Here is a 14,136-nt window from a genome sequence, read left to right on the forward strand (position 1 = left end):
CCCGTTTGACCGTATTGATGTTGAATTGTAAAATGAGTAGTGTTCTGTCAGATCAGCAAACCTGTGAGATAAACAGGCTTGCCGCTGTATATTAACAGATTAACCATGTAGTGATATACCAAGCATGCACAAATCATGCGACTTTACTTGTCAATTTATAGCGTATATTTTTTTTATTTTTTATTTAAAATTTTGAAAGTTTAACAATTAAAAAAAGAAGAAAAGAAAAAAAGGACAGAACACTTAAAGAGAAACATTTTGAAAAAACATTTACATTCAAGATTGGATGACCCATTCACAGATTCAAGCAGCTGTTCAGCGACTGCATCGGCAGCCAAATAAATACATCAAGGCATTCGTATCGCTATTGCACTGGTCATCCTAACCCTGGACAGTCCCTCACCACAGCTCTGCACACGCCTAGGCTCTACTGGACAGAGCCAGAACACAGCTCTGCACACGCCTAGGCTCTACTGGACAGAGCCAGACCACAGCTCTGCACACGCCTAGGCTCTACTGGACAGAGCCAGACCACAGCTCTGCACACGCCTAGGCTCTACTGGACAGAGCCAGACCACAGCTCTGCACACGCCTAGGCTCTACTGGACAGAGCCAGAACACAGCTCTGCACACGCCTAGGCTCTACTGGACACAGCAGTTTTCTAATGAAGAGACTCCTTAATACACTTTCATAGAAGGATGTTCATGCACCCATTGGCCTTCAGTTTGCTGCAAGGGACAATTTTTGTAGCGCTGCAGGGGATGCAAATGAACTGCAGCGAGTGTTCGAACCGCTCAGCTGTCCTGTGAAGGAAGACTAGCAGGGGACCACAAACCAGTAATGAAGAAAAAAAAACCCTAACACTAGCAGACTTAATGAGTTGCCCCCTTTCCTGGAGAACTATTTAAAAAGTAGATAATATTCAGTGTACATGGTCCAGGATTAGAAGCTTTTGTCCAAATAAGATGCTGACAACTGAAGTTGATCAGGCACAACGTGAAGTATAAGATGCTTGTTTTGTGGTGAGGTTTGAGAAGAACAGATGCAGGAAGCAGTGTCCCCAACACAGGTCTCTGCCGTTTATCATTGGGCGGTGTTGCCCACGGGCTTACTTGGGCGTTTGTTAGAGTTCTGGACCACCCAAGGATGCTCAAGCACATCTTTTAGTGGCAGCCTGTGGTCAGGGTTATGCTTCAACAGTTTGCAGACGAGATCTCTTGCTCCCTCCGACACATGTGGGGGAAAATGGAACTCCACCTAAAAAAGCCAAACAGACTGCAGATTAGGATTGACAAACATTTCCCCAGTCACAATAATCCAGTTATGAGCACAAGAACAGAGGATCTCTGCTTTCTCCCTCCTCCGTGTCTCCTACCAATCACAGCCTGCAACAAGGGAGCATGGGGTGGGGCCCCCAAGTCCCTCTGTCAATTGGTGCAGACAGACTTGGAGTAAGCCTGCACAAGTGCTCCCATAGAAAGATGCTTGCTATGGGGGCAGGAGGAGCCAACAGGAGACCCAAGAAGAAGAGCATTCAGGGCTGCTCTATGCAAAAAATAGAGCAAGTATGACACTTTTAAAAAAACAAACTTAACAGATCCCAAATGCATTGTGTGCAGCTTGTGTAGCCCATTTCGTAAACATTATTGCACAGCTCCAAACGTTAAAGAGGAAGTAAACCCTGGTGGGTTTTACTTCCTCTTTATTTCCCTGCAAAGGTAAAGCATTTATGGGCTCCTATGCATTGCATAGTAGCCCATTATGTGTCACTTACCTGAAACCGAAGCCCACAATGTCTGTTGTCCCAACTAGCAGAGAGCAACCATCTTTGCCCCTCTTCCTTCTGGGGCCACGAACTCTGGCTCTGACTGGCCGGAGTTGCGATGTCACTCCCGCGCACAGGAGCCGCCAGTCACAGCACGACCCCTATTAGAAACGGCATGATGTGCCCTTTCTAAAAGTGTGATTACATCGGCTCTCAGCTTTTTAGTAAATATATCCTAAACCATAGAGGTTTAGGAGATATTTTAAACACTTACAGGCAAGCCTTAATATAGGCTTACCTGTAAGTAAAAGTAGGTGTACAACCACTTTAAGCCTTTAATGCTTCAAGCTTAACCACTTCCCGACCAGCGCACGACGATGTACGTCGACAGCATGGCACGGGCAGGCATATTGGCGTAAATGTACGTCCAATATTCGTTGCCGCCGTGCCATCGGGAGCGCGCCGCCGGCGGCGCGCTCCCGCGCTGGTCGGGACCTCCGTGAGTCCGGTCGCGGGACCCGCGGACTCGATCGCCGCGGGCATCCCCGCGATCGTCTCACGGAGCGGCGGAATGGAGGAAATGCTGTATAAACAACATTTTCTCATTCTGCCTAGCAACTAGTGACGCTGATCTCTGCTCCATGTGATTGGAGCAGAGATCAGTGTACACTAAATGAAAGCCCAACCCCCCCACAGTTAGTAACACTCCCCTAGGAACACTTAACCCCTACACTGCCACCCACAGGTTAACCCTTTCACTGCCAGTGTCATTTACACAGGAATCACTGCATTTATATAGCAGTGATTACTGTATAAATGACAATGGTCCCAAAAATGTGTCAAAAATGTCCGATGGGTCCCCGACAATGTCGCAGTCACAATAAAAATCGCAGATCACCGCCATTACTAGTAAAAAAAAAAAATAATAAAAAATTATTAATAAAAATGCTATAAAACTATCCCTATTTTGTAAACGCTATAACTTTTGCGCAAACCAATCAATAATCGCTTATTGCGATTTTTTTTACCAAAAATATGTAGAAGAATACGTATCGGCCTAAATTGAGGGAAAAAAAATGTTTTTTTATATATTTTTGGGGGATATTTATTATAACAAAAAGTAAAAAATAATGCGTTTTTTTCAAAATTGTCGCTCTATTTTTGTTTATAGCGCAAAAAATAAAAACCGCAGGGGTGATCAAATACCACCAAAAGAAAGCTCTATTTGTGGGAAAAAAAGGACGTCAATTTTGTTTGGGAGCCACGTCGCACGACCGCGCAATTGTCAGTTAAAGCGACGCAGTGCCGAATCGCAAAAAGTGGTCTGGTCTTTGACCAGCAAATTGGTCCGGTCTGAAAGTGGTTAAGCACATCGGGTCCGCCTGTCAGTTTTCTCAGGTGGACCCGATTGGAGCACCCATTGTTCTCTAGGGGGGTTGAAGATATGTCCCTGCTGACACCTGTCAGGCATCCGATCCGCTAAAAAAACCAAAATGTTCACACGTGTGGCAGAGCGGATGGAAATGGACACGCTTGCTCCATCTGCGTCAGCTCTGCACAGGGGAGCGGACATGGACCCGTCATCGCCTGCTCAGAGATTCCCTAACCCCCCCCCCCCCCCATGCAGGCAGAGCTTCTCCATCTGAAAAGGGCCATAGAGGCGCGGAGGCAGCCTGGAGTTGACAGATTGTGAGAACTCAAAACTAATGGGGGGGGGGGAGGAATAAAAAATAAAGCACAGGTCCAGCCCAAGGAACTCACCTTTGAGATCCTTCTATAGGTTTCCTGGTGTGTGTCTGTCTCAAATGGAGGTTTGCCCACTAGAAATTCATAGCAGAGGACTCCAAGGCTCCACAGGTCCACCTTCTCATCGTGCATTCTACCTTCGATCATCTCTGGAGGTAAATAGTCCAGTGTGCCACACAATGTGGTCCTCCTGAGAGGAAGGGAAGGAAAAAAAATAAAATAAAAATGACAGACTGCCATACAACACTGGGGGACTGACAACTCAGTCCACACACTACATCAATAAACTGTTTAATGTGCCATAAGTTTGCAATATAATCCACAGAGGATACAGAGAGCAATAAAAACCAGATGTTCTAACCCCTTTCCCCTGCTAAGATTTTAGAAAGGTTGGAGAAGACCAAGTATGGAGAATATCCTGGGGTAAGCTCATCGTTTGGCTTATTAATGGTGCCACAACTGGGCAAAACTGGAAATTCTGGGGAGGTTGAATAGGAATGCAGCGACCCTCTCCCAAGTGTTCCCACCATACATGAGCAACATTCACGAGGGTCAACAGGTTCTAAGTTTACCACTTAATCTTACCGAGATGATGGGGCGTGCACAGACCAGCCAAAATCTGCTATTTTTAATTCCCCATTAGCACCAAGAAGCAGGTTCTCCGGTTTGATGTCCCGATGTATCACCTTCTTAGCATGGCAATACAATAGAGCATCAGCCAGTTCTGTGATGTACTGCAGAGGAGAAAGCAAAAAAATAAATAAAAAAAAATAAGTCAGTGCAGATCGCAATAAGCAGAATCCCACCCTCTTGGCATCCATCAGTAAGGCCGTCCACTTACAGTAGCAGTTCGTTGGTCGTCAAACCGCGTACACCGCTGCAGCTCCCGGAAGAGCTCACCTCGGGGAGCATAGTCCAGGATAAGGTAGACTCTGGTTGCATCATGGAAATAGCCGTATAGCCGAAGAATGTTTGGATGTCTGAGGGGAGAAAAAAATAAAATAAATAATTTTAAAAATCAGAACAGTATTACAGTTGGTGCCCCAAAGGTCAGTTCCATCTGCAAGAAGTGGTTAATGATAGACATGGAGCTCAAAATGGCCAGGTTTTTTTCCCTGGCAGTTTAAAAAGCAGTATATTTTTGCTAGGAAAATACTTAAAAAAAGCTTGGTGGTTATGTTTAGCAGGGACCCAAGAGAATAAAAATGACGATTGTTGCCTTTTCTTGTGTCACATTGTATCTGTGCAGCAGTTTTTCAAATATTTTTGGATTAAATACATTAATGAATTAAACCAAAACCATATATACCAATTTTTTGGTATATCGTGAAAATAATTAAGCAGGCCATCTCCCCCCCGCCCCCCTTTCAGTCTATTATGAATTCTGCTGCTAGACTAATACACCTCACTAACCAATCTGATTTTTGCTCCTCTGCCAATCCCTTCACTACCCCTGTGTAAAATTCAAAATACAAGACCATCCACAACCTCGCCTCCATCTAAAATCACCAACCTCATCTGCAGATATGGCCCAAATAGTCTCCTCCGCTCCTCCCAGGACCTCCTGCTCTCTAGCTCCCTTGTTGCTACCTCTCATGCTCTCCTTCAGGACTTCTCCAGAGCCTCTCCCATCCTCCAGAACTCCCTACCCCAGTCTGTCCGATCAGCCCCTACCCTGTCCACCTTTAGGAAATCCCTGAAAACTCACTTAGTCAGGGAAGCCAATCCCACACCCACCTAACAACTGTCCCCGAGACACCCCCATGAAATCATTCTCTGCAGCTATTACCTTTCGTATCACCCCCTCCCTTTAGAACGTAAGCTCTACGAGCCAGGCCCTCCTGTACCTTCTGTATTAACTGTACTGTAATTGTGTTGTCCTCCCTATACATTGTAAAGCGAAGCGTAAACTGCTGGCGCTATATAAATGGTGTATAATAAAAAATAAAATAAGATGTTACACCAAGTAAAGAGATACCCAACAAGTCACTAACATTTCTCGTGGAATGGTAAACAATGGTACTTAAAAATCTCCATAAGCAATGCTTTAAATGCCTTTACAGGTCATTTGTTTAGCGTCAGAGGAGGTCTAGTGCTGGAATTATTGCTCTCGCTCCAATGTGCCCAGCAATACCTCACATGTGGTGCAAACAGTTTACATAAGCATGTGTGACTTCTGTGTAGTAGAGAGCTTTTTTTTAACTTTCATTTTGTTTTTTTACACTGTTCCTATAACTTAACTTTCTAAATCACCTTTATTCCTATCACAAGGAACATCATAAACATCCCTTTAATAGGAAAAAAAAAAAAAAAAAAAAAAAAAAAAGGAAATCGAAGCCCTGCTCACCCCCCCCCCCGGTCGCCGGCATTGCAACTGTGGCTTCACAGCTGGGCACCCACTGCGCATGCGTGATTGACACCCGCCGTGGTTGGTCATGCAATCTGGGACCTGTCACGTGTCCCAGATGATTGACAAGAGATTGACATGTCTTCTAGGACATGCGACAGGTCCCAGAAAACTACAGGACCATTCAAAGTGCAGCTTGTACATCCACAGTGGGCACCCAAGCTGTGCAGTTTCGAACTGTCCCAGTAAGCGCCAAGCTGAATTTTCAGGCACTAGACTTGTGTGGATGTAGGACTGGCAGGTTTAATGAGGTTAAGGCAGCTCCAGCATGTTATGTACAGAGGCTTTATTTATACAGCTCACTAATCGCAGGTAAAAATGTTGGGAGCAGAGAGCAGCACGATATGCCCTAAAAGCAGCTCATATGTATCTGAGCGGGAGGGGAGACAGGAAACAGAAAACTTTTGAAGAACCCTCGTATTAGCCGTTACAGCAGATACTCCCATATATACACACAGACGGCTGAGGAAATAAACTAACCTCAAGTGTGACTGGATCTCCACCTCCCTGCGCAGCTGATGTTCCACATTGGCTTTCTCCAACTGGGATTTAAAGAGAACCTTCAATGCCAGGATGAATTTACTCTGCTTCTCCCTGGCCAAGTACACGTTGCCAAACTTTCCTTTTCCTAAAGGACGGCCAATCTCAAAGTCCTCCAGACACCACTGCTTCCTGCAGGGAAAAAACATTAATATGAAAAACAAAGGCGGCGACAATAATATACTGAATTGGGAGCGACGCCATCGTCTATCACAGAGAAAAAAAAAACCCTCACACACTCTGCCCATGCCAAAATCAGATCTGCATCCAAGTTAAGAGCCTTCAAGTTCTGCATTAATGGTAGCCACGGCATTGTCCAATTAAAATCCTGCTTAGCAGACCCAGCAAACCAGGTCCATTGTTAATGGGATAACCACCATCCGCCTCACGCTGTATCAGGATATACAGAGCGTCATGTGGTACAAAGCCACAACTAAACCCATAACAGGGAATCTGCACAGAGCGTTCAGGGGTGGTACAGAGGTGTGATCTATGCCGAGATTAATAATTCCATTCTAGTGAAAAGTACCCAACTAAAACGAGTTTAGTGCCAAATTATAGGCCAGCCCAAATTCTTCCCAGCTGGGGCCAGGCAAGCCTTCGGCTGCAATACCAAGAGGATCTAAATGCCAGGTTGCAGAGGTAGGCATTCCCATCATGTGACTGCTGTGATTGGCGGTCACATGATGAGAAAGTGCCCAATGCATACTTGCAATCGGGACCTTTCTGGCACACATTAGTTATTGTTTTGGGCACGTGCTCTGAACACACCAAGTGCTTATATAGGGAAGAATATACGCAGCTACTCAGCGCTGAAGTGTTACAAAACCCAGGACCCTGAGGTCACAGTACACGGAACATGGAAATGCAATAGTTTTAGTAAATATATACTGCTAAATAAGTTATCAGCAGAATATAGCAGTCTTGTGACTAAGTGTCTGGTTAAAGCTTGTAGGAGGAGTTTTCATTCTACTCGTATTGTCCTATGGAGGCTGCAGGACTCCCGACCCTCTTTCAGGATACATCAGAGTTAAGGATGTAGTGTGACATTACTGCTGACACTCTACAGTGGTCCCGGACACCGCCAGCCAGCTGCACGCCACACTGGTCCCGGACACCGCCAAGCCACCATCTTGCACCACAGGACACATCCCACACTGCAGTACTGCATAGCTACAAGAGTCCCAAATAGCATGACTGCATGCGCAGAAGAACCTGGAACACCCCACATCACTGCACAGGCTGGAGTTACACTTAGAAACTTACTGTTCCGACTTACAAATTCAACGCAAGACCAAACCTACAGCCCCCCCCCACCCCATCTCATTTGTAACCCGGGACTGCCTGTAGTACTAATTGGCCCTGTGCTGATTACATGCACCCTCCCAAATTAAAATAAAAATATAAAACCAACTACAGAAAAACGCAACACCTTGCAATACACACCAAACTGAGCATGTGCAGAGTGACTCCAAAGGCTGTCTTATCAGGAGTTGGTTAGGGGACAGTGGAAGGGGAGGATCAGAGGCTTTTTACACAATATGGAGGATTAACCCCTTAGGTTCCACAGAGAGTACAACAAGCATGCTTTACTGCATACACCGACTGATTTTACTGTTGTGGGTAAAGTAACTTTAAAGCGCACCCACATTCATGCGTAGGGTCAGCAGGAAGAGCTTCCACAGTAAAAAATAAAAAAAAAAAGTTTAACACAAAACACTACTCACTTTTTACCCTCTTCCTTTATTGTACTAGTGGCAGAGATGGTAGAGGACACTGGTTGGCTTGGATTGGCAGCAACTTTCTTATCTGCAGGGGGAGGAGCTAGAGAAAAAAAAAAAACTTTGCATTAAAGTTTCTATAGGAGATATGTAGACATTGAAGTACAGGGCTATTTTGTCCTTTTCCAGCAGTAACTCACCTGTAGTACCATTTGGGTCTCTGTTTTCATCAGCTGGCTGTGTGCGGGATGCTGGCTGGACCTGTGGTAAGGGCTTAGGTTGAGACCGATTGGCTGCCGGGAGTACTTGTTTTTGATTGGTTACAACTGGTTTCTGGGAGAGAACTCTCTGCGGAATATTGGTAGAACAAGGCACCCTCTTCGCACCAAGTGCCGGTACTGGCTGCTTCACCTGGCCAATTTGTCTCTGCTGCTGCTGCAGTTGTGTCATTGGGATCCGTTTGGGGCCATCAGCCACAGAAGGAAAACTCTAAAGACAAATATTACCATCAACAGCTCTGTCAGAATACTTCCCTGCTGTACAGTCTATATATATTTAATATCCAACACAAGAACCAAAAACAAAGCAGGGACATTAAATGCCAGAAAGACATTGGGGTTGATTTCCTAAAAGTGGAGCATGCAAAATCTGGTGCAGCTCTGCATGGCAGCCAATCAGCTTCCAGGTATTTTACGATCCAAGCTTAAAGTGGTTGTGAAGTTTTTTTTTTTTTTTAAACAAACATGTTATACTTACCCCCACTGTGCAGCTTGTTTTGCACAGAGTGGACCCGAACCTGCTCTTCTGGGGTCCCTCGGCGGCTGTCTCGGCTTCCCCCTGCAAGTACTTCTCACGTTCATGCGAGCTCCCTCGCATGGCGAGAAGCACTTGCGGGCGCGCTCCCGTAATACAGCCGGCGGCTATAGCCGCTCACTGCATCACTTGGCCCCGTCCCCAGCACGCTGCGTCATATGTGATTGACAGCAGCGCGAGCCAATGGCTGCACCGCTTTCAATCCATCCACTCCAGCCAATCAACGGCCAGGCTGAGCGGCAAAGAGGACATCTGGGGCGAGCGTGGGACTTTTGACAGGTCAGGTAAGTAAAGGTGGGGGGGGGGGGGGGGGGGGTGGGGGCCAGCACTGTCAGATTTTTCTTCACCTTAATGCTTAGAATGCATTAAGGTGAAAACATATTTACCTTTACAACCCCGAGCAAGCTGAAGTTAGAAGCCAATTAGTTTCTATGCACAGCTGCACCAGACTGCACTCCAATTTTAGTAAAGCATCCCCAATGTTCTATATGACACTGACCACCGGATACTGGGAAAGTGGAAGATGCCAAGCAAAAATATGCTAGCGAATTGAGGATCTTTCGTGAGATTTATGATCAACTTCACCAAGATTGCACAGCGACTTCAGCCTTGAACCCAAGATGCTAGAAGCTGGCATTAAATGAGACTTTATTCTTTAGCATCAGAGGTGTACCTACAGGGGGGTCGCAATTGTGACCCAGCCCCATGCAGCCCCCCTGTACGCCTTGATATAGAGGAAGCCATCTCCATTTTCGTCCTGCAGACATTCAGTGGCTGCAGGAGGAAAAATGGGGCGATTAATTCCTCTATATGCAGCTGCCCCTGCCGCTTCTAGCGAGCTTCTTCCTGCTGCCCCTGGGGTTGCTTTTTTCCAGCAAACTCCCCTCTGCAGCTCTGCTAGTTTCCTGTCTCCCACCAGGGAAGGCAACAGTAAATGTGCCAGTACAGTGATCTGTACCTGATCAACTGTTTACTAGGGGTGTTAAAAAGGGGAGGAGCAGATACACACCAAAACCAGATACCCTCAACCCCTGTAAGATTGCGGCATTGTTGTGTGGCAATCTATGAATCTTCCAGCCCCTCCTTCCCCTGCTGCCTTCAGGAGAGACAGGTCCTAGAAGACAATCGCGACCAACGAGAAGGTGCAGCGCAACTTGGGCATGCACAGTAGGAAACGGGCTGTGAAGTCCGCGAGGCTTCACTTTGTGAAGATGCCAGCGCCTGAACTTGGAGCCAATCAACTTGGGGTGCCGAGGTTACAGGCTCCCTGGATCAGGCAAGCGTCGTTATGTTAAAAAGTCAGCAGTATTCGTACAGTATTTGTAGCTGCTGACTATTTCCCCAGGCTGGAACTCCTGGGAATGCATGTTCCTTACTAAAGAACATTTTTTTTATCAAGTGGTAATTGGTAGACTAAAACAAAGGCCCGGTCCCCTTGTAGGGTAAAGGTACAAGGCCTGAATCACCCTTCTAAACAGAAGAAAAACTGAGCTTATCCTAACCCAAAATGATGATGCTGAAGGCCCCTTTGCCAAGTAGGACCAATCAGCTCAGTTGTCAATGCCAGCGATGGTGAACCTTGGCACCCTAGACGTTTTTAAACATTTCCCATGATGCTCAGGCACTCTGCAGTGTAGTCAAGCATCATGGAAAATGTAGTTCCAAAATATCTGGGGTGGCAAGGCTTGCCATCACTGGTCTATGCCATGTTTGTTCCACACAGCATATGGAGCAGGAGCACCATCTGAGCTGCTTGCTCTGCCTCCCTCTGCCCAGCTGAGATCTGAGGGGGAAGAAGCGGTTGACATCCACGTAGGCAAAGGTGCTTTCCCCCCCTATAGACAGGCTCTGCCCATGTAGTATATTCACTAAATGGGCAGAGGGGGAATGTGAGCCGCCTGCCAGTTTACTGACAGACAATTCTCATCCTGTACACCAGGTCCAGTCTGCCTGGGATCTGCAGTAGTCTTCTGTGCTGAAAACTTCCACAACCTTTCCAATTAGGCATGGAACCCAGTTATATTCCATTTCACTCCGCAATAGAACCTGGGTGGCACAGACATGTTTTGGGTCTCCAATTTGTTAACGCAGAAGTCCACCTTTTGGAACATATCTGCGTGGCATGTACCAGCAGCTGCAGCCTCCGTCCTCAGGGGCAGGTGGGCATCTTCTCTGGGCGCTTGCTGTCACTAATTGAAAAAGACATGACCCGAATGGGGCTCCACCCACATTCATTCACAATCCTCCATGAATGAGAAGCTACAAGTCCAGGCAGCCCCTGCGGCTTGTAGTTTCCAGGAACTAACATTCAGTGCTGTTGAGCGCTCTGGTAGTTGATTCATTCTTCCGGTCAGTTTGCATCTGTCTGTCCATACCAGGTACGGACAGACGGATACACCGAGAAGTCTGCAGGAGTCTTGCATAGCACCCGTAATCTGCTGATCATGGGTGCAATGCTTCCCAGGCTCCACGTTGGGGGGGGGGGGGGACTTCTTTAACCTGCCTTCATCAATAACATTAAGAAATGGTCAGGCTATTCTCTCCTTACCTTCACATTAGGGCCAGACACAACAGGATGACTCTTGGCTGTGCAGGGCTCCATTCTCTCCTAGAAAGGAATGAGGACCGTTAAGACACCAAAGTACAGAAAACTGAGAAAACAGAGCAGGAGATGAAAGGGTGCAGATAATAAAACTTCACTTCCATAGTGAGGGGAAAAGTATTTGATTTCCCCCCCCCCCCCACCCCCCCAGCTGATTTTGTAGGTCTGCCCACTGACAAAGAAAAGATCAGTCTATAATTTTAATGGTCGGTTTATTTTAACAGCGAGAACAAAATGATTCAGAAAAATGCATTAAAAAGTTATGAATTGATTTTCATTTTAATAAAGTGAAATAAGTATTTGATCTCCCCCCCCCAAAAAAAAAAATCAGCAAAATGTCTGACTCCCAGGTGTCTGCTATACAGGCAAGGAGCTCGGATTAGGAACTCTTAACCACTTCAGCCCCAGAGGACTTTACCCCCTTAATGACCAGGCCATTTTTTGAGATACAGCAATGCGTTACTGGAACTGACAATTGCACGGTTGTGGGACGCTGTATCCAAAAAAAGTATGTCTTTTACCCCACAAATAGAGCTCTCTTTTGGTGGTATTCCCCCCCAAGCTCCTTTTCATCTACACATCTCCAGAATTGCTCTCGATATAGGCATGCTACAAATTAGATTGCTAGCGCTTTGGGTCATGCTGCCTGGCTCTAGCTTCCCTTGCAGCTCTGTACTGGAGTCCCTCTGCTACCAACTCTTCCTCCAGCCCTTCCCTCTATCTTATTATATGGGCACTTTTCACATGTTCTGCTCACTCTTAGAGAACACACACACACACCATTCACATCTATGGCACCCTTCTACAGGTCTATATTGAAGGTATGGGACTACAGGGGCAAAAAAAACACCAGAAGACCACCAGGGGGTGAAGGCGAGTCCTATGGGGGGGGGGGGGGGGGAGAACACCACCTCTCATGGGCCAGCAGACTTCTAGGAGATGAAGGGGTGACTTATGGGTGATAACAGCCCTCCTGTCATCATTGGGCCTACAGGGGGCAGCAGACTTCCTAGGGGTGAAAGAGAGGCATATGGAAGGTAAAAGCAACCCTCTCTCATGGGCCTACATGGGGAGCAGCAGACCTATAGGGGGACAACATCCCTCTCAGGAGGCCTACAAGGTGCAGCAGACATGCTGGGGGCAAAGGGGAGGCCTATAGGGGATAACAGACCCCCTCTTATGAGCCTACATGGGGCAGCAGACCTGAGGGTGAAGGGGAGGACTATGGGTGATAACAGGCCCCCCTCATGGGTCTACAGGGGGCAGCAGACCTCCTGTGGGTGAAGGGGAGGACTATGGACAACACCCCCGCCCAGGCAGCAGACCTCCTGGGGGGTGAAGGGGAGGATAACAGCCCCACCCCCCCCATAGGCAGCAGACCTCCTATAGGGGATAACAGTCCCCCTCATGGGCCTACAGACCTCCTGGGGGGGGTAAAGGGGAGGTCTATGGGAGATAACAGCCCCCCTCATGGGCCTACAAGGGGCAGCAGACCTCCTGGGAATGACAGCACCTCTCAGGGGCCAGCAGACTTCTTGGAGATGAAGTGGAGACCTACGGGTCATAACAGTCCTCCTGTCATTGGGCCTACAGGGGGCAGAAGACTTGCTAAGGGTGAAGGGGAGGTCTATGGGAGATAACAGGCCCTCATGTGCCTACAGGGGGCAGCAGACCTACAGGAGGTGAAGGTGACGTCTATGGGGGATAACAGCCCATCTCATGGGCCTACAGGGGGGCAGCAGACATCCTGGGGTGAATGGGGAGGCCTATGGGTGACAACAGCCCCTCTCATAGGGGTGAAGGGGAGGCCTATGGGGGATAACAACCCCCCAGGGGCCTACAGGTGGCAGCAGACCTACTGGGGGGGGGGGGGGGTAAAGGGGAGGCATATGGGGATAATAGTCCCCCCTCTGAGGCCTATAGGGCGCAGCAGATCTCCTGAGGGTGAAGGGGAGGCCTATGGGTGATAATAGGCCCCCGCTGAGGCGCATAGGGGACAACAGCCCCCCCACATGGGGGTGAAGGGGAGGCCTATGGGGGACAACAGCACCTCACAGACCTCCTAGCAGTGAAGGGGAGGACTATGGGGGATAATAGTCCCCCCTCGGAGGCCTATAGGGGGCAGCAGACCTCCTGGGGTGAAGGGGAGGCCTATGGGGGATAATAGCCCCCCTCTGAGGCCTATAGGGGGCAGCGGGGAGGATCATCACCAGCCGCCTCCACTTACTCAGCAGAAGGCTTCCCAGCTCTCGGCCCTCACCCCACTATCGCTATGACAACCAGCTCTCTCGCCCACAATCCGCCTCAGCCCGGCAGCGCTCCGCCGTCCTCCTCACACCATGCAAAGTCCGCCCGACGTCTTCGACAGTTCAAACCGCCCGCTTATAAAGCGCTTTAAACCGTTTTGCACGCTGATTGGCCGGGACGAGCGAGCTGCTCGCCTCCTATTGGCTGCGGGCGGGAAAACCGTTGGGGGTCCGCCCACTTGCGTCCCAACGTCACGTCGCTGGCCGGAGGGGGGCGACGCGCAGGCATCCACTA

General features: G+C 48.1%; 1 protein-coding gene across 2 annotated transcripts; it reads right to left on the bottom strand.

Annotated features, from left to right (window-relative positions):
- Nucleotides 1-154: 154 nt before the first annotated feature.
- On the bottom strand, nucleotides 155-14,006 carry AURKA (aurora kinase A). 2 transcript variants are annotated; one of them, XM_077460568.1, is made up of 9 exons: nucleotides 13,856-14,006; nucleotides 11,542-11,601; nucleotides 8,381-8,669; nucleotides 8,187-8,283; nucleotides 6,400-6,591; nucleotides 4,354-4,492; nucleotides 4,098-4,246; nucleotides 3,528-3,702; nucleotides 155-1,258 (listed from the first exon to the last, which is right to left on the bottom strand). In XM_077460568.1, the coding sequence occupies exons 2-9, from the start codon at nucleotides 11,593-11,595 to the stop codon at nucleotides 1,085-1,087; spliced, it is 1,269 nt and encodes a 422-aa protein (XP_077316694.1). In that variant the 5' UTR covers nucleotides 11,596-11,601; nucleotides 13,856-14,006; the 3' UTR covers nucleotides 155-1,084. The 2 variants fall into 2 exon arrangements, with proteins under 2 accessions (XP_077316694.1, XP_077316692.1); XM_077460566.1 differs by having other exon boundaries at nucleotides 13,823-13,982.
- Nucleotides 14,007-14,136: the final 130 nt, after the last annotated feature.

The sequence above is a fragment of the Lithobates pipiens genome, unplaced genomic scaffold (assembly GCF_037356315.1).
Source record: "Lithobates pipiens isolate NorthernLeopardFrog02 unplaced genomic scaffold, aLitPip1_a1.2 Scaffold_28, whole genome shotgun sequence".
Taxonomy (NCBI): Eukaryota; Metazoa; Chordata; class Amphibia; order Anura; family Ranidae; genus Lithobates; species Lithobates pipiens.

Coding starts and splice junctions, on each gene's coding strand:
- AURKA (XM_077460568.1), bottom strand. CDS start 11,595: ATGGAGCCCTGCACAGCCAAGAGTCATCCTGTTGTGTCTGGCCCTAAT. Junction 8,670..11,541: donor TGTCTGGCCCTAATGTGAAG/GTAAGGAGAGAA, acceptor ATTTGTCTTTAG/AGTTTTCCTTCTGTGGCTGA. Junction 6,592..8,186: donor ATAAAGGAAGAGGGTAAAAA/GTGAGTAGTGTT, acceptor TTTTCCCTGCAG/GAAGCAGTGGTGTCTGGAGG.